The following is a 19,750-nucleotide window of genomic DNA, read 5'->3' as shown; positions in this document are numbered from 1 at the left end:
GATCTTTCCAATGTGGAGGGTCTAAGTTGGGGGAGTGTGTGGGTCCCATTAAAATCTATGAACTTGGGTCCAGAGCAATAGCACAGTGAGTTTGCCTTGCACATGGTTGACTGACCTGGATTTGATCCCCAGTATCCCATCTAGTTTCTCAGGCCCACCAGGAGTGATTTCTGAGCTCTGTGCAGAACGAGGAGTAACCACTGAGAGCTGCCAGTTGTAACCAAGAAAATCCTAAATACATACATACATACATACATACGTACATACATACATACATACATACATACATAAAGTCTATTTCCCAAGGGAAAAGAAGGGAGGGAGGGAAGATGTGAACAAGGATCCCAAGGTTTTGATTTGGCTGAAAACGCGGGTATTTGGGATGGGGGAGCTGGCGTGTCCAGGATGGCGTTGTAACCATGGGTTTAGGTCTGAACGGGATTTAGTTGCTGGAGATTTGGCACTTCGTGAAGGATGCAGGAGACTCTGAGAGCAGAGCTTTTCGGGCATGAGATCGAGGTCTAGAGGAGGTCTAGGAGGGAAATTGAGGGCAGGTAATCGGTGCCAGAGGTGAGAGGAAGGTCCCGCGGCTGATGCCTGGCTGCTGGGTGAGTGTGCTGGAGTCCCTGAAGAAGGAGTGGAGGGAATGAGATTCTGGGAGCTCTGCACCCTGGCACTTCTTTCCAATGCCCTCTCCTCCCTCCTGGGCCTCGCACCTGTTGCATCCTTCAAAGTTCCCTACTACACACCTGTAAGACCGCACCCATCTATCCTTAAGGGCTAGGGGTGGTCCCAAGGCGCCATCCTAGCACAGGCCACGCCCCATGGTACATCATGCTTGCCCCGCCCCTCATCTAAGCCACACCCCTACTTCGACAGTCTAGCCAATCGCTTGGTTTTCTTCCGACAGACTCCGCCCAGCTCCTTGGAGGCCACGCCCCTTTCAGAGGCCTATCAGCCCTGGCACCGCCCCTGTCAGCTGCCAGGCTCAGCCCCGCCCCTTAGGCCCCACCCCTAGAGCTTCCACCCCTTTCATAGGCCCAGCCACTACCCGGACCCCGCCCCCTCCAATAAGACTCCGCCCCCAAGGTCCCGCCTCCTCTCCACTGACCTTTGTGGCCTTAGCTCAGAAGGCCCCGCCCTCCAAGACACGCCCCCTCGACACCGCCCCTTATGCAAATGTACCCCGCCCTTCTCTTAACTCACCAACCAGCTTCTCTGATTCTTGCCTTTGCCCCGCCCTTGTCCATCAGGCCCCGCCCCTCGCCCCGTCGCGCGCGGCGCCGTCACTCGAGCGCGCGGCGCGGCGGGAAGATGGCGGAGTCCGGTGGCGGCGGCGGCGCGGGTCAGGAGCGCCGGAGCAGGTGAGGCCGCGCTTGCTGCAAGGTGGACCCTGCCCTGCACCTGCCGGGGCTCCCGGGGCGGGGCGAGCCGTGGGACGCGCGCGCGGGGCCCGGGACCCTCCAGGGGCGGGACGATCATCCTCTGCGGCTGCATCTGCTGGAGATTCCCTCTCGGAGACGCGGAGATCTGGCGGCTGGGAGGTGCATGCTGGGGCGTGCAAGCCCACGGTGCAACCTTAGCTCCCTCCTGCGATGGGGAGTTGGGGGTCCCAGGGGGGCTGCGGGGCAGGGAGAGGCTTGGGCAGAGCTAGAAGCTGCTCCAGGCTGCTGGGATGGGACTGAAGGGGCTTGGCAGGGGAGGACTGGGAGGCCGAGTGTAACCCGAGGGGTCACCCCCACGCGATCCCTCTTGGGAGGGGAGCTGGGTGGTAGAGGGCCAGAGATTCTGAGGTCTAAAGAAAACTCAGGGAGGGGCCGGAGAGATAGCATGAAGGTAAAGTGTTTGCCTTGCATGCAGAAGGTCGGTGGTTCGAATCCTGGCATCCCATATGGTCCCCCGAGCCTGCCAGGAGCTATTTCTGGGCATAGAGCCAGGAGGAACCCCTGAGCGCTGCCGGGTGTGACCCCCCCCAAAAAAAAGAAAACTCAGAGAGGGGCCAGAGAGGTAGCATGGAGGTAAAGCGTTTGCCTTGCTTGCAGGTCGGTGGTTCGAATCCCAGCATCCCATATGGTCCCCCGAGCCTGCCAGGATCGACTTCTGAGGGTAGAGCCAGGAGGAACCCCTGAGTACTGCTGGGTGTGACCCCTCCAAAAAAATAAAAGAAAACTCGGGGAGGGGCTTTCTGCAGCTCCTCCCTCCTGTCATTCCCTTGAAACCTGCAGAGCTGGGTGGGAGTCTAACCCGCTGAGCTCAGGGTAGATGCCCCATTTCCTGGGCTGAGTCTGAAGACTGATGGTTGGAACCCTTGGGTGGGTCCTCCTAGCTCCGTGTGTGTATGTGACAGGATTCCCTTAGACCAAAACCCAGCTAGTGTGGAATTTAGGAGATTCTTCAAAGAGGGGAGGTCAGGAGCAGCTTTATGCAGTTGGGGTGTTTAGTAGTTGGGTCACTGCAAAAGGGTCTGGGTTATTGCCAGCTGAAGTGAGATGGCCCAAAAAGGGCCTTCAGCAGGGAGCAAGGAGATGCCGGCAAATTTGGGGAGCCCTTCATGGGTCTGGGCCTCTGCCTGGCACAGGGATGAAGAGTGTCCATGACACCCCAAGAGTGGACTTCTTTCCTGGGCAGTCCCCATAGTTCTAGTCTCTCCCCCTTTGGGCTCCTAACCCCCACTCCCCACACACATCCCAAGAGCCCTTTGCACCAACAGCTAGGATACCCCTTCAGAACTTTTCCCTTTCCTTGGACTGTCACATGCAAACCCAGGAGACAGGCCAAGACTTGATTTGGGGGTGCTTGATTTTCTTTTTTTCTTGTTCTTTTTTTTTGGGGGGGGTCACACGGGGCAGCGCTCAGGGGTTACTCCTGGCTCCATGCTCAGAAATTGCTCCTGGCAGGCTCGGGGACCACATGGGATGCCAGGATTGGAACCAATGACCTTCTGCATGAAAGCAAACGCCTTACCTCCATGCTATCTCTCCGGCCCCAAGGGGGTGCTTGATTTTCATGTCTAGCATCGCATCATCCCCTTGAGCACCATTGGGTCTGGCAAAAGTTGTAAACAAGTTGTAAAAATAAATCAACAACCAACCACCACCCAGAAGTTGAGAGGTAGCTCAGAAGCTAAGGCACTTGCTTTACACACAACAGACTCAGGTACAATCCTCAGTATTATATAGGGTCCCCTGAGCCCCTCCAGGAGTAATCTCTGAGTACAGAGCCAGGAGCGAGCCAGGAGCATCCCTGGGTATGACCCCCTGCAAAGAAATTCAAAAACCTGGGTCAGAGCAATAGTATTTTGGGGTAAATGTTTGCATTGCACATGGTCAGCCCAACCCAGATTTGATCCCTAGGTCTCTATAGGTCCCCTGAGCACCGCCAGGATCCAACCCTGAGTGCAGAGCCAGGAGTCAGCTCCAGCACTACTGTGTGTGACCCAAACACCTAAAAAATAAAAAACCAAAAACCTAAACCTCAAATAAAACCTACTCCTAAAGTTGTCTGTTTGCACAACTTTTGCACAAAAGTTGTCAGTTGCATGCGCTGCTCCCGAGGCTTCTCCACCTTCTCAGCATGGTGGGCTGTGAAGGCACCTGGAGGCTGTGTGTCCCAGTCCCACCACCCTGGGGTACCTGTGAGTCTCTATCGGGGGCTTCCCTGCCCTCACTCAGCCCCAGGTAAACCCAGTTCCTCATAGCTGAACACTGTTTAGGTCTGTGAGGAACCCCCTGTGGGGGTCGGGGGTCCCCTGGATGAAGCATGGGTTTGAGGCACATGGTGGCGGCTCCTGAACACCCCTTCACCGCGCCTGGTCCCTGCCAGCACCCCTGAGCCTCCCACTTGCTGTGTGCTTCTGGTTTCCGTGTACCCATCTGTTTCTGGGGAATTCAGAAGTGGCTAAGAGCTGTTTTCTCTTTCCTCTCTCCTCTTTCTCTTCCCCTCCTTTCCTCTTTCATCTCCTCTCTTTTCTCTTCTCCCCTCCCCTTCTCTCTCTCCTAATGGATCTTGGGGGTCGGACCCAGGGCCTTGACTGTGTGTGCCCCATTCTAGTTCTCGTTCCAGTCCCCAGATCCTATCCTGGCCTCCTCCCTGGTGCCCACAGTGCAGCCTTCTGGGCCTGCAGCCTCCCTGAGCCCAATGGCCCCCTCTTTCTCTGACAGGCTTTTTTCACGGGGAGCTGGGACCACATGCAGTGGTCCAGGATCTCCCTACCCAGCACTCTGTGTGTGTGTGGGGGGGGAGTTTGGCTAGTGCTCCAGCCCAGTCCCTCCTTCAGGCACCAAACCCCACAGCTGTCCTGGAGGTGAGACTGCCCCTCCCCCAATTCTCTCTGAGGACAGTGCTGTGGAGGCTCCAACCCACCCTTATCAGTAGCTCCCACATGGGCAGCCCTGGGTGCTCCACTGGGTGGGGGGGCAGAACTGCTCTGGAACACCCACAGGCCTGTGGCTGCTGCTGTCACATCCGCCATCCACCTTGGATCCCTTACATTGGGCAGGGACAGGCCTGTTGGAGCGTCTTGGCCCATGGACTAGAACTTTCTAGAACCCCTTTGTGGAGGATTGGCCAGGAGCAAATCCCCTGGGCCTGGCACTGGTCAGGCCAATCCCTGGCCTGCTGGGGGCTCGGGTGGGTGGGTCCACCAGCTGGTGTGGGCAGAGGCAGCTACTTTGGCCCCAGGACAGGCCCTGCCCAGGGTTGGGGGGGTCTGTGCCTGTCACCCCACCCCACCCTCACCCCCCCAGGGTCCCCCCTCCAGAGCCCCTCCTCAGCTTGCTGCCCCAGGGCCTTATATAACTTGTTTTGTTCCTGAGAAGGGGGCGGTGGGGGGGCAGCTCTTCTGCTTCCTCCCTCCAGGGACCCACAAATCCCGCTGCCAGGGGCCGGGAGATGCTTGTCGAGACTGAGCCAGATTCTGTGGTCCTTTTGCCAGACCCGCCCTCCTGCCAGAATTGGGGAGCTGAGTGGGGTGCAGCGAGGGGCATCCTGTTAGGCTCCGGGGAAGGCTCAGGGTTGAACCTGGCCGTCTGCTCACCCCCAGGGATCCATGGGGGCGGGGACCCAGGCAGGGGGGCGAGAAGGCCCAAGGCTGGCAGATGATACTGTCTGTCAGGGATCATGGGGCATGACCCTCGGAGTCTTTTGGCCTGATCCTCGCTGGGGTCCCAGCTTCTCTGGGGTCACCAGCCACCAGGGGCTGCCCTGTCCCTGCAGGGCTGGACATGGCTCCCCACCCCACCCCCATCTCTCACTGCAGGGTCTCCTTGTTAGCATCCTTTGGCTCCCTCTAAGGTAGCTTTACCTCTCAGCATTCTCCTCAGCTCTGTAAACCCCAGGTGCCCCCACTCTTCTGCACCCTCTGCCCATATGTGGCCTCTGCCCCCAGGCATGTCCCCCAGAACATAGATGCTGTGGTTAGGGCTTTGCTGTGGTGGCTGTGAGAATGCATACACACCACCCCCATCTTAGCACACTCCTAACAGGTCTGTCCCCAGGCCCCAAGATGCCCCCGAGCCGGCCAGTGTGGGGCCCTCAAGTCCCAGCCTCTCAGGGGCGTAGCAGATTGGCAGCACAGGGCCTCGGGAAGGAGGAGGAAGCAGCTTTGCTTCGCTTCGCTGTCCAGGGGCCTGCGGGGAGCAGGGCCCCCCTCCCCGCCCCGCCTCCGCCTGTGGTAGCCTCACAGCTGTGCGGATGGACACCCCAGTCTCTTAACACTTGTTAACCCCGCGCTCCCCCGCGCCCACCCTGCCCCTCGCGCACGTGCGAGGCCAGGCGCTCCCAGCCCCTTTAGGGGGTGACTCGGGGACCCTGCCCGCCAGGGGAGCTGCTTCCAGAATTGCACAGTCCTGGAGGGGCCCCGGAGAAAGCCTTGAGGAGCGGGTCCGGGTCCGAGAGAGGGTCCCTAAGAAACGATGGGGATGGGTGACGGGGGACACGGTGTGCCAAGATGCAGAGCCGCACCAGGACGCGGGATTCCCCCCTCGTGGAGAGGGCCGCGAGCTGGGCGCACCCCCGGGGGCTGCGGGCTGGTGACAGGCTGGAGCCTGCCGGGGCCTCCCCCACCCCCGCGGCCTTCCTGGAAAGCCTCCAGCCCTGGGGGTGGGGGGAGAGGGAGAGAGCGAGCCAGCAAGGAGCGAGCAGAATTCAGCAGTGCACCAGAGCGCACCCGGGCCAGAGAGGCCTGGTGCGGCCCTGGAGCGCGTCTGGGGCGCTGTCACGCGAGGGGGGACCGAGGGGGCCCCGCCAGCCCCGTAGGCAGGGCGGTTGGGAGCGCACGAATGTTTATGTTCCCCGTGAGTCACGCAGCAAAAAGGGTGGGTGGTGTTTGCCTTGCCGGGTCCCATGGCACCCGCAGCTGGGGCAGGCTGCCAGCCTGCTCGCCCGGAGGGCCAGGCGGTTGGTTGGACTCCGGCTGGCGGCGGGGGGCGCGAGGAGCCCGCTGACCTTTCCGGGGAGCCGGGTGTCCGCCCAGACAGGCGGTGCGCAGGCCGGAGGGCAGCGGCCGCCCACTGGGCCCCCGGAGCGGCCCGCTGGCCTTGCCCTCCCGTGGCCCCGCGTGGTCTCCTCGCGCCCGCCTCGGTCCCCGGGGCAGGGAGGCTGCGCTGCTCGGAGGGTGGTTCCATTCCAGGCGAGGCAACAGCTGGACCAAGCCATCACTCACTCCCGGCCGTCTTGTCCTGTCCGGAGCCTTGGCCAGCGGGTGGTGGACGGGCCGGGGCCTGACTTCGGAGGGGCAGAGCCCGTTTCCCACCCGAACCGTGGGAGCTCCCGAGGAGCCTTGGGCTTTGGTGGTGTGTCCACCACCTCCCTGGGAATCTTTGGCTTCTGTTCCCCAGCTCCACAGTTGCTTTGGGCTGGCAGGTGACCCCCCCTCCAGCTCGCTTCATGCAACTCCAGGCGACACAGGAGGAAGAGGGGAGCCCCCCTGGGTAACTGCCAGCCAAAGAGCCAGGGCAGACTCTGATGGGAGCAGGTGGGCCACGCCCTTTTCTGGAGCCTATCAGTGCTGGGGCTGAGAGATGGGAGATTTTTATTTTTATTTTTTTTTTGGTTTTTGGGCCACACCCAGCGGTGCTCAGGAGTTACTCCTGGCTATCTGCTCAGAAACAGCTCCTGGCAGGCACGGGGGACCATATGGGACACCGGGATTCGAACCAACCACCTTAGGTCCTGGATTGGCTGCTTGTGAGGCAAACACCGCTGTGCTATCTCTCCGGCCGAGATGGGAGATTCTGATTGGAGCAAGTAGGCCACGCCCCCACCCAGGAGCCTATCAGTGCTGGGGCTGAGAGATGGGAGATTCTGATTGGAGCAAGTAGGCCACGCCCTTATCCAGGAGCCTATCAGTGCTGGGACAGAGACACAGGAGATCCTGATTGGAGCAGGTGGGCCATGCCCCCATCATGAAGCCTATCAGTGCCGCGGCTGAGTGATGGGAGATTCTGATTGGAGCAATTAGGCCACGCCCCCACCCAGGAGCCTATCAATGCTGGGGCAGAGGGACAAGAGATTCTGGTTGGAGCAGGTGGGCCACGCCCCCATCCTGGAGCCTATCTATGTACTGGGAGATGTGGCCTCGACTGTCTAGGTTTCTTGGGTCCCGGGATCCTGCTCTTGGACCTGCGGTAATGAGTGGTCAGAAATGGGAGCACTCAGGGGAGCACTCGGTGATGCTTTCCGAAGCGAAGGGATCCCACAGCCCCTCTGGTGCTCGGACCTGCTGCTGTGGCGTCCCTGGCCCCGTGTCCCTGTGCCCTGCCCTGGTCTCTGCCCAGAGGCCCTCAGCCCATCGCGGTCCGGAGGGGCCCCACACCTGGCTGGCAGGGAGCGCCCGCGCCGCTGGAATTTGGCAGGCCGGCGTCTCCCGGTTCCGAGCAGGGCTCTGGGCCCCGCGTCATGCACCTACTTGCCTGGTGTTTAGAGTGAAGGTTTTGCTCATTCAAGCGCCCCGGCCTTAAGCCCGCTGCGGCGGGGGCTAACGTGGGGTGGAGGAGGGCCCAGGGCTCGGTGCTGGGGGTGGCGGGCAGCGGAGAAGGGGCGCCCAGTGCCACACCTTGAGGCCTCCCAGCTGCCTCTCACCCACGGGTGCTGCACCCACTCTCTGACTCACCCACCGTTGGTTCCGCCACGTGCACCCCGAGGGCCTCCGGAGCTCCAACACCCCGAGTCTGGTTTGAGTTGGGGGAGATAGGCTGAAGGGGGGCTTGGTTCAGACGCAGCTATCTGAAGTGGTGACCTGAGAGTCCCGTTTATGGGGGGACAGTGCGGGAGGGGAAGGGGACGGGGACAGGGCACTGCATGTGTGTACACGTGTGTGCTCACATAAGTGGGGGCGCTGTGGTTTGGGTGTGTGGGAGTGTTGCAAGTCAGCCCCTGAAGAAGTTGACTGATGGAGGGATGGAGGATGAGGTCTTTCCCCTCCAGCTCGGAGCACGAGTCCGCCACCCTGTCCAGTCGACGGTTCTGAGGTGAAACGGCGGGTAAACAGCTCGCAGACAGTCAGGCTTGTGGAAATATTAGCTTTATTCGGTGGACAAGACTGAAGTCCAAGGTCTCAGCCTCAGTTCCAGCCAACCACCCCTCGCCTTCCACAGACCCTTATTTTTATCCCCCAGAATCAGGTACCACCCAATGGTGGGATCAGATACCACCCAATGGTGGAAGCAGAATCAGGTACCACCCTAGGGTGGGGCACAATCACCATGGGGTAGGGTCCGTAACATAATAATCCCAAAATATGTGCATACACAATATGGGAGTTGAGGTTCTCTACAGGGCATCTCCTGCCCACCCCCAGTTATGTCCCTTCTCTGGATTTCTCTCCCCAACCCGTCTCTGCCCAATCCCTGTCAAGTCCCTGGTCCAGCTACGAGCTGGGACAGTCCCAGGCTTGGAACAGTTCCACAAGGGGCAGTGGGACTTGACGAGGACCCACAAAAACATGTCCATGAACCCCCAGCCATGTGTCTCTGATGGTCCTGGGTCCAACGAGAAGGAAGAATTTCCGGCCACTGCCGGGCTGGGTGACCATGTGTCCCCCCCCTGGCTGCACACTTCAAAGCAGTCCCCATGTCAGGCACGGTGGTGGGGTCACCTGAAGAGAGGGGAGGAGGAACCCGTTGGGAGCAGGCCAGCTTGACTGTGGACTCAGGGAGATTGGGGTCCATGGGCTAGATAGGGCACCCTGGGGCCTGGCCTGAAGAAAGGGGTACTGGAACAAGAGCACAACAGGGAGGACGTTTGCCTTGCACATGCCTGACCCGGGTTGTATCCACGGCATCCCATAGGGTCTCCTGAGCTCTGCCAGGAGTGATTCCCGAGCTCAAAGCCAGAAGTCAGCACTGAGCTCTGCCTGGTGTGGCCAAAAGAAACAAAAATAAATAAGAGGGAAATAAAAGAAAGAAAGACAAAGACAGTGCGGGGGCTGGAAGACAGCGGGGAGGGCCCTGGCTTGGGCCCAGCTGAACCAGGTTCTGTCCTCTGCGTCCCATAGGGTTCCCCTGAGCACCGCCAGGAATGATCCCTGAGCACCACTGGGTGTGGTCAAGGAACAAAACAGAAAGAAAGGAGCCCGGAAATGTGTGTCTGGGGCAAGGGGCGCGCCAGACGTCTTTGGGGGGCCGCAATGTGGCCCCGGACATGGCCGAGTTTGGCTGACGCACGGGACACATGAGTCACAGCGCGGTCAGGGCGCGGGTCGTGGTCCTGTGGCCTGAGTGACCGATCCTGCTGCTTAGTCACTGCGCCCAGCCCTACCCGGCCTCCCTCAGCCCTCCTGGAGCCTACTAGGGTGCATTGAGCTATACAAGGAGGGCTGGGGGTGTCCTGTCTTTCTGCACAGCTTCCCCCTTTGGCCCCAGAAACATTTTTAGGGAGGGGGCACTTCACAACTTCATGAACAAGGGCCTTGTCATCTCTGGCTCCCTGGAATTGTGGGTGTTACTTGTGACAGGGCGTGGGGGGGTGCTGGACGAGGCACTCACTCATAACTGTGGGGCTGGCTATGGAACATACTCCTTTGTTTCTTTTTGTTTTTGGGCCACACCCATGATGCTTAGTACTCTGTGCTCAGTGATCACTCCTGGCAGGCTCGGGGGCCATATGGAATGTCGGGGATCAAACCTGTGCTGACCACATGAAAAGCAAATGGCCTCCCCGCTTTGCCCAGGCTCGAGCCCCCTCCATGCTTGAGACTGAGGTCCTGCAAGTCTGGGGGGTGGGGGTGGGGACCCCGGACAGCCCAGTGCCAACAGGCCTTGCTCTGGCTCCTGGCTGGTCTCAGCCCCAGGGAATGGGAAAGCAAGTCCCAAGAGCTGGGGGCCAGGGGCTGTCCTGGGGGACCCCTGAGGCCCTCACCACTGAGGGCTTGGTTGGGACTGAGGTAGCACAAGGCATAGCAGCCCCTGATCTGATGCTTCTCTGGGCAGATTCTGGAGGCCCATGAAAGGTCCGGTCGGGCCTCTTAGGAAGAGCTCAGGTCTGAGAGGTGCCGGGTTCCGGTGTGTTTGGGGGCGACCAGGTGGTTAGTGGTATGCTGCGGGCCAGCACACATGCCAAGCTCATGCTTCAGGCCCTTGAGCCTCTCCCCAGCCTTCTGGGCCCACCTCTGTCGATGCAGCCGCCGGGGGGGGGGTGGGGGGAATTCTAGGGATCCAGGGGCAGGAGGAGCCAGGTGGCCAGGCCCTCAGCGTGTCCCCCTCTACCCGCAGCCTGGCCAGCAAGAACGGGGCCCAGTGCACCTTCTCGGCGCCGGGCCACAGCTCGAGCCTCCTGCAGGGTCTGGCTGCCCTGCGGGCCCAGGGCCGCCTGCTGGATGTCACCCTCGCTGTGGGTCCCGACACCTTCCGAGCCCACCGCCTGGTGCTGGCGGCCTGTAGCGACTACTTCAGGTGAGCCAGCCCAGACTCCCCCAGATCTAAGGTGGCCCAAGCCGGGGGAGGGGGGGCTGGGAGGGAACCAGGGTCTACCTGCCCTCAGGAGTAGGGACCGGGTCAGTCCTGCTCCAGGCTGCTGGGGCGTGCGCTGACCACTTAACTTCCTTCAGCCAGACACCCGGGGCTGCCGGCCCAGGTATGTGCTCCCGGAGCAGCCCCGGATGCGCACCCCTGGGGCTTCTGTGAGGCCGGTTGGGGCGCCAGCACTGCCAGCCAAGCGGGGCGCCGCTTCTATTTTTACTCCGGATTTGGGGACGGCGTGCACGGGCCCAGCCAGAAATGCCCTTTAAAGGCGCCTCTGAGCTGGCGCAGCCGCCACCGGCCCTTAAAAGGCGACGCTCCCGCCTGGCCACTCTGCTTCCGTGGGGGCGCGGGGCTCGTGGGGACTCAAGAGGCATGACCGGGGGGTTAGGGGAGCATCCTAGGGGGCATGGGGGCGGGGTGCATGCTACTCGGATGGGAGTCCCGGGGCCCAGCCCGCTGCCCTTTCCCCAGCACCTCCAGTGTGCCTGGCACTGGGGGTTCCCTTAGCTCTGTGCCCAGCCATCCTGTGAGGGTACCAGCTCTGTGAGTGCTGCCTACCGCCCTGGATGGAGAGGGGGCCCCAGCACCCCACCCATGCGGGCTCTGTCCACGGGTGTCATGGGGCGGGTAGGCCGGCCAGGAACCACGGGCCACGGCCACGGCCACGGGCGGCCTGCGGGCCCAGGCAGGCCCGCTCTGTCCCTCCCTCCCCTCCCGTCCATCCCATGTCCCGTTCCTTCCCGCCCGCAGGGCCATGTTCACGGGCGGCATGCGGGAGGCGCGGCAGGACGTGATCGCGCTGCAGGGCGTGTCGGCGCGGGGCCTGCGGCACGTGCTGGACTTCGCCTACAGCGCCGAGGTGACGCTCGGCCTGGACTGCGTGGAGGACGTGCTGGGCGCCGCCGTGTTCCTGCAGACGCCGCCCGTCGTGGCCCTGTGCGAGGACTTCCTGAAGGCGGCGCTGAGCGTGGACACGTGCCTGCACATCGGCCACATGGCGGCCACCTTCAGCCTGGCGTCGCTCAAGGAGTCGGTGGACGCCTTCGCCTTCCGCCACTTCCTGCAGGTGGCGGCGCACGACGACTTCCTGCAGCTGCCGCTCGAGCGCCTGGTGTTCTACCTGCGCAGCGACCGGCTGCAGAGCTGCGCCGAGATCGACCTGTTCCGCGCCGCCGTGCGCTGGCTGCAGCACGACCCGGCGCGCCGGCCGCGCGCCTCCCACGTCCTGTGCCACGTCCGCTTCCCGCTGATGCGCGCCGCCGAGCTGGTGGACAGCGTGCAGACGCTGGACCTCATGCTGGAGGACGAGCGCTGCCGCCGGCTGCTGCTCGAGGCCTTCAGCTACCAGGTGCTGCCCTTCCGCCAGCACGCGCTGCAGTCGCCGCGCACGGCCGTGCGCGCCGAGGCGCCGGCGCTCGTGGCCTTCGGCGGCACGCCCTACACGGACAGCGACCGCGCCGTGAGCCGCAAGGTCTTCCAGCTGCCCGCGCCGGGCGCGCGCCACTTCCGCGAGCTCACCGACCTGGAGGTGGGCTGCAGCCACGCGTGCGTCGCCGTGCTCGACAACTTCGTGTACGTGGCGGGCGGCCAGCAGCTGCAGTACCGCAGCGGCGAGGGCGCCGTGGACGCGTGCTACCGCTACGACCCGCAGCTCAACCGCTGGCTGCGCCTGCCGCCCATGCAGGAGAGCCGCATCCAGTTCCAGCTCACGGCGCTCGGCGGCCGCGTCTACGCCACGGGCGGCCGCAACCGCGCCGGCAGCCTGGCCTCGGTGGAGTGCTACTGCCCGGGCCGCAACCAGTGGGCCTACGCCTGCTCGCTGCGCCGCCGCACCTGGGGCCACGCGGGCGCCGCGGCCGGGGGCCTGCTCTACGTGTCGGGCGGCTACGGCGTGTCGGTGGACGACAAGAAGGCGCTGCTCTGCTACGACCCCGCGGCCGACCGCTGGGACGCGCGCGCGCCCATGAGCGAGCCCCGCGTGCTGCACGCCATGGTGGGCGCCGGCGGCCGCCTCTACGCGCTGGGCGGCCGCATGGACCACGTGGACCGCTGCTTCGACGTGCTGGCCGCCGAGTACTACGCGCCCGACGCCGACCAGTGGACCAGCGTGAGCCCCATGCGCGCCGGCCAGTCGGAGGCCGGCTGCTGCCTGCTGGGCGCCAAGATCTACCTGGTGGGCGGCTACAACTGGCGCCTCAACAACGTCACGGGGCTGGTGCAGGTCTACAACACCGAGACGGACGAGTGGGAGCGCGACCTGCACTTCCCCGAGTCCTACGCCGGCATCGCCTGCGCGCCCGTGCTGCTGCCGCGCGCGCTGGAGCCCGCCACGCCGCCGCTGCCGCAGGGCTCGGGGCCCGGGCCGGGGCTGGAGCCCGAGCCCGGGCACAGGTAGCCCGGGCCCAGCACGCCCGCCAATGGGCCCAGGCCGGGCCCACCCCACGCAGGCCCTGGGGTCTGCCCGGCCCAGCCCAGGGACAGTGGAGCTGAGCCACGCCTGCCCTGGAAGTCGCCCTCGCCAAACACCGAGGGACTGGGCCACGCCCACCCACAGGGCCCTAAGCCACGCCCACCCTCGTGGGCCTTGGCCCCGCCCATCCCATGGTGGGGCTAGGCCACGCCCACCACCGCAGGACCTGGGCCCGCCCACTCCACGGAGGACTCGTGCCCCGTCTAACCCCGAAGCTGGCCACGCCCACTCCACTCCCGCGGGACCCAGGCCCCGCCCATTCCTCCTTGCAGAAAGCTGATTATGCCTGCAGGCCACGCCCACCCACCCCCGCAGGATCAAGGCCACGCCCACCCACCTCTGTTCGCTCCCTGCGGGAGCCTGACCCCGCCCACCCTTGCATGCGCCAGGCCCCGCCCACCCGCCCTACTATATTTAGCCCCCCCCCCCCCCGCTCGCCTCACGAAGGACCGAGGCCACGCCCACCAGTCCCTGTCCTCTCCTCTCCTGCAGGGCGCCACGCCTACTCCACGGAGGCCCCGCCCACCTGCAGGAGCCTGGTCCTCCCCCTCCGCCCTTCCCACTCTGCTCACTCTGGGCAGCACAGGCCGGCCCAAACCCGGCATCCATCCAGCCCCATCCTGTCCGGTCACCTTGGGCCCTGCAGGAGTGACACCCCGGGGCAGTGGCTCTGGGTCTGCCCCACCCCTCAGCCTGGGGTGCGGAGCTTCGGGTGGGCATGGCATGCACCCCTCGGACTTCTGTGCCCGGAGAAGACACTGCCAAGCCTCCCGCGGCCGCCTCGGTGGGTCGCGGGTCCCCGTCGCCGGCTCTGCACTGGGGTGGGGGGATCGGTCAGCCTAGCGGTCAGCGCCTTGGACTGGCCCTGGGGCTGCGTCCCCTCGACGGCGCCTTTGCCGCTGCTGGAGATGAGGTCGCCCCCGTCCTCTAGGGTCACGGCCTAGAGGATTGACCCGCTCCTCAGAGGGCGCCAAGCCCCCCAACATTCCCTTTAACTTAATAAAAAGCGTCTGATGGAAACATGAGGCACGCTGAGCCGCTGGCCCCCCAGTCCTGGGCTCCTCTGGTCTGTCTGGGGGGGACCCTGGAGACTCTCCTCTCTCCCCAAGGTGGGCTTTCCAGGGGTGAGACCCTCTGGGCAGACCGTCCACTCGGTCCTAGGGAGTCTTTGAGGCTGGGTGTCAGCACAGCAGGGACCCGAGTTCGATCCCGGCATCCCAGGAGGGTGTGACCCAAACCTTCCCCCCAAAAAGAAACACCCAAAAAACAGCGGCAGAGGTTGGGCTGGAAGAGCCCGCTGGGGCCCAGGGCATCGGCGAAGCAGCCCCTGGAGACTTTCTGGAACGTTCCAGCCCCTTCCCCCCACCCATCGTGACTCCCCTCCCTGCTGGAGGTACAAGCCCTCCGGGGCTGGGCTGTGTGTTGGGGGGACAGGGAGGAGCCTTTTTGCCAGCTACAAGTCCCCCCCATCAGCTCACACCTCCGAACATCTTGTCCCCAAGGAGCCAGCGAGCCGGCTGGCTGGCAGGGGGTGCACTCCGGGGCTGGGGGGCGCATGGAATGTTCCGGGGGCTCCACTCGCCCCCGACACAGCCCCCTGCCCGCCCTCCCGCCCACCTACCACTTCCCCACCCCACCCCAACCCCTGCGAAAGGAAAATTATTTCTCGTGTTGTAAACTTGGAACACGAAAAAGCTGGTTTTCATTTGGCAGCAACTGGCTGGAGTCCGTGTCCTTGGGCGCGAAGGGGGGACCCGGCATGCAAGCACAGATGCACGCGCGTGTTCACTCCACGATCCCGCAGCACCCCCATTCCCCACTCGCTCGCGGGCGCGCGGAGCCAGATGTCCGGGCAGGAGCTCCGCGCACCTGGGCCGGGCTGTGGGAAAAGGCCGCTCCCGGGGGGCCCGGTGGGCCTCGGGCCCGGAGGGAGGCGGCCAAGTGTGACTTATGGGGCCGTTCCGAGGGCCCCGGGGGACCCCTGCGCGGGGAATCCGCGGGGGCCCCAGGCCAGGTTGGACACACGCCCCTGGCTCGGGCCTGGGAACGCGCTGTGTTTGTTCTCACGGCTTCCTGGGGACACCTGGTGGGGGTGTGGAGGCTCCTGCATGGGGGCTGCCGACCCTCACCCCCTGGCCCAGTCCGGGGGTGACCTTTCTGCCAGCTCGCCTGCCTCGCCCACGGCCTGGCTGTGTGTCCTACCGGGCCCCCCGGGTGCGGGTTCATTTGGAACTTGGCCCAGCGATTTTCTGGCAAAGCCTGTTGCCAGGCTGTGCGGGTTTGGGCACACTTCCCAGTTCTGGCCAGCAGGCATGTGTTGTGTGTGTGTGTGTGTGTGTGTGTGTGTGTGTGTGTGTTTCTGGACGCAGATTTGGGGACCAGGCAGAGAGATCTCCTGGCCCCTTTTCAAACTTCCTTTGCTGCTTTCCCATGTGGATGCGATGCCAGGAGCTTCTGCAGCCATCTTGTGGCCGTGAGGGGCAAATCAGGCAAGGCCTCAGCCAACGGCCCTGCTCTCCTGGGCCCCGTGTTCGCTGCCAGAGACAGTCCCCGGGAAACTCTGGTCCTTGAACTTCTCACCTCCCACAATGCCTGCCTCTCACACGTCTCACTTCCTTGTGATGGGGGGGTGTCTCTGTCACACAGCAGAACTCGGTCTACTTTCCAGAACCTGCGGGAGAACCTGGCTCCCAAACAGGACCGGGGCAGTTGGGTGGAAGGTTCTGGGCAGCAGCTGGAAGTCAGTCCCTGTTCCTGGTAGTTCACATCCTGAGCCCCCGCCCCACCCCACCCCAGATGCCTATACTCTGTCCCTTCCCGCAGCCATACTGAGACCAGGTCTGGGGTGAGCAAAGCCTTCTCTTCTCATGTCCCAGCTCCAGGCAGTGTGGGTGACTCCAACATGTGCCAGGGCTCTGGATGAGTCAGGGTGGTAATGGGCCACAGGCATGGTGCTGTTTTATCTCTCTTTCCTCTCCATCTCTTCTTCCTTCCTTCCTTCCTTCCTTCCTTCCTTCCTTCCTTCCTTCCTTCCTTCCTTCCTTCCTTCCTTCCTTCCTTCCTTTCTTTCTTTCGCCTCTTTCTTTCGCCTCTTTCTTCTTTGTCTCTTTCTCAACTTCCCTTGAGCCTGCTGAGCAACACAGGGTGCTTTCCTCTGGCTGCCTCAAGCTGGGTTGGGGCTGTGACTGCACCTGAGCGTGAAGTTTTCTGGGAAGAGCATGTGTAAAGGCCCTGCAGCAGGGTCAATGTGGTGAGCACAAGCAGTGTTACCTGCAGGCCACGGTTCATGGCGCACCCCTGAGTGTTCAGCTGCAAGGGACTCAGGGCCAGGCATGCCCAGCAGGGAAGCCCAGAGAAACAACAGCAGCAGCAGCAGCAGCTCTCCTGTGGGCTCAGCAGGGTATCTGCAGTGGGTTTTGTGGGATGAGTAGGAGTTTCCCAGGCAGCCAACACACTCACTCAGCCAACCAACAAGCTTCCCAAGGCTCTGGCTGTGCCTGGCAGTGTGTCAGGTCTTGGAGCTCAGCATGGCAGGAAGAGTATAGACAAGGCTCTGGGGACAACCAGGGCACTGAGAGGGGGGAAGGACAGCAAGCGGGTTCCCAGGGTTGGGGAGTTGCCGACGGAAGAGGACATCTGGGACATGGCGTTTCATGGGTGTGCCCAAGAGTTCATGGCTGCAGGCTGCCCACTGCCCACTCCGTGTGTCCATGTCTCGGGGTCACAGCAAGGGGCACCCCTGGGTCACTGCCTGGGTCATCACCACAGCAGCTTACTCTGAGTCATTCCTGCTGAGGACAGATCTAGTTACCGCAGGGTGGGGGTGCAGGGAGGGGCCCCGAAGAGCCCTGCTCACCACCGCGTCACACTCCCACCTCACCTCCCATCTTCGTGCTCAGCCACGACATCTGACAGGTGCTCATTGCGTTGGAAACTAGCCAAATGGACAAGTGAAGTCCATCCTAGCTCTCCCTCGACACCCCTACATTCCCCTCTCTCCTCTCCACAGACAGGAGGGGGCGCCTGTGGAGGAGAAAGAGAAGCTTGTGCCGTGGCTAGCTATGGGCTTCTGGAAAGAAAGGAAATCTGTCACAAGCACTGGTGACGTGGCCTCAGGCACGGCTGGATCTAGGAGGCCAGCCCTTGGCTGTTTTGGACTTTGTTGAGTATTTTTGAGGGGTCGGTCACATCCAGGTCCAGCAAGGATCAGGTGTTACTTCTGGCTCTGTATTCAGGGATCATTCCTGGAGAGCTTGGGGAACTATATGGGGTGCCTGGGATTCAACTTGGGTCAGCTGTGTGGTAACAACATCCTGTCCACTGTACTTCTGGCCCCTCGGTTCCTTTTTTTGAGCCCTGAGCTATGACTTGTGGTGCTGAGCAGAGGAACTTGGGGCTGCAGAGATAGTACAGCAGGGAGGCCGCTTGCCTTGTGTGCAGCCAGCCCAGGTTCAGCCTCCCGAGCACTGCCAGGAGTAATTCCTGATGACAGAGCTAGCACTGCCCCCCCCCCAAAAAAAAACAATAAAACACCAAAACTAGCCCAGCAAAGCGGCTTTTGTTTTTCTCCATGACTTGACGGAACATGGCAGAGGCCACAGGTCAGCAGAGCAGGGGGCCAGCGCAGCAGCAGTGACGCCTTCCTGGGGGGCACAGGGGCACCAGCAGGAGGGCTGGGAAGAAGGAAATCGGGATGCAGTGCAATCACCCCAGAGGTGGGACAGTTACGAACACCAGCCAAAAGTGGATGTTGAATCCACATTAGAGGAGTAGGAAGACTCGGGGTTCCCTAACTTAACAAATAAGAAGGGACAGCGGGACACCTGGAGGAAAGCCCAGGACACTCCCAGTCATCTGTGACAACCAATAGTGAAGAAGAGAGAATAAAAGCCTGCTTGAGTGGGGCCAGAGTGGCGGTGCAGTGGTAGGGTATTTGCTTTGCACGTGGCTGACCCAGGAAGAACCTTGATTCGATCCTTTGGAGTCCCATAAGGTCTCCTGAGCCAGGAGTGATTTCTGAGCACATAGCCAGGAGGAACCCCTGAGCATCACCGGGTGTAGGCCAAAATTTTAGAAAAAATATGGATCCTGGGGGCCGAAGAGAGAGCATGGAGGTAAGGCGTTTACCTTTCATGCAGAAGATCATTGGTTTGAATCCTGGCATCCCATATGATCCCCTGAGCCTGCCAGGAGCGATCTGAGCATGGAGCCAGGAGTAACCCCTGAGCACTGCCGGGTGTGACCCAAAAACCAAAAATAAAAGGGCCCGGAGAGATAGCACAGTGGCATTTTCCTTGCAAGCAGCCGAACCAGGACCAAAGGTGGTTGGTTCGAATCCCGGTGTCCCATATGGTCCCCCGTGCCTGCCAGGAGCTATTTCTGAGCGCATAGCCAGGAGTAACCCCTGAGCACTGCTGGGTGTGGCCCAAAACCCAAAACCAAAAAAAAAGAGAAAAAAAAAGTGGGGGCCCGGAGAGATAGCACAGCGGCGTTTGCCTTGCAAACATCCGATCCAGGACCAAAGGTGGTTGGTTCGAATCCCGGTGTCCCATATGGTCCCCCGTGCCTGCCAGGAGCTATTTCTGAGCAGACAGCCAGGAGTAACCCCTGAGCACTGCCGGGTGTGGCCCAAAACCCAAAACCCAAAAAAAAAAAAAAAAAAAAAAAAAAAAGGCATGCTTGGGAAATGTGGGTGCCTGTAGCCCCCAGCCATCTGCCCCGTAAGAAGGGTGGGGGGGGTACATTCATACACTCAGCCCCACTCCCTCCTGACTTCCATTTCCTGTGTTCCTAATTCCCAGAGCCCCAAGCATGAGTTGAGTACCCAGTGGGTAGACAGCAACACAGAACACAATCCTGGGGTATGGGGATTATGGATGTGGGGTTCAGGGCATGGGGGTCAGGGGTGTGAGGGTCCAAGGTGTGGGGGCCAGGGGCAGCTTGGGCTTGGCCAGGGTGAAGGGTCAGAGAACAGTGGGGCTTCTCCGAGTAGGGGCAGCAGAACTGGCTGAAGGACCAAACCTGGGTTTGGATTGGGGAGACCAGTCTCTGCATGCACCCCATGGGGGTGTGGGGTATTCCCTGTCTGCTCAGCCTGTCCTGCGGGAGCACAGCAGACAAAGCCAACGGGGAGAATGAATGAATGAATGAGTGGATGAAGGAGTGAATTTGCAACGCGATGAATGAATGGATTTGCAAAGTGAAGGAATGAAGGTGCTTCAAGGTCCCACCATCCCGGTGGGCCCCCCACTTCAGCAAGCAGGACCTGCACGGGGCCCGGAGCGCCCCACGTCAGCTCAAGCCGAGGAGGCGAGCGTCTCCG

The 19,750-nt window shown here is 62.1% G+C and overlaps 1 protein-coding gene across 1 annotated transcript; it reads left to right on the top strand.

The window, feature by feature from the left end:
- The first annotated feature begins 1,314 nt into the window (after positions 1 to 1,314).
- KLHL26 (kelch like family member 26) lies at positions 1,315 to 16,260 on the top strand. Its single transcript, XM_049788373.1, has 8 exons — positions 1,315 to 1,364; positions 10,710 to 10,889; positions 11,709 to 13,349; positions 13,592 to 13,817; positions 13,921 to 14,212; positions 14,931 to 15,514; positions 16,097 to 16,168; positions 16,252 to 16,260. The coding sequence occupies exons 1-8, from the start codon at positions 1,315 to 1,317 to the stop codon at positions 16,258 to 16,260; spliced, it is 3,054 nt and encodes a 1,017-aa protein (XP_049644330.1).
- Positions 16,261 to 19,750: the final 3,490 nt, after the last annotated feature.

Source organism: Suncus etruscus, chromosome 15, assembly GCF_024139225.1.
Source record: "Suncus etruscus isolate mSunEtr1 chromosome 15, mSunEtr1.pri.cur, whole genome shotgun sequence".
NCBI classification, from domain to species: Eukaryota; Metazoa; Chordata; class Mammalia; order Eulipotyphla; family Soricidae; genus Suncus; species Suncus etruscus.
Note: the sequence above shows the minus strand (reverse complement) of the source record. Positions and strands in the feature narration are given on the sequence as shown.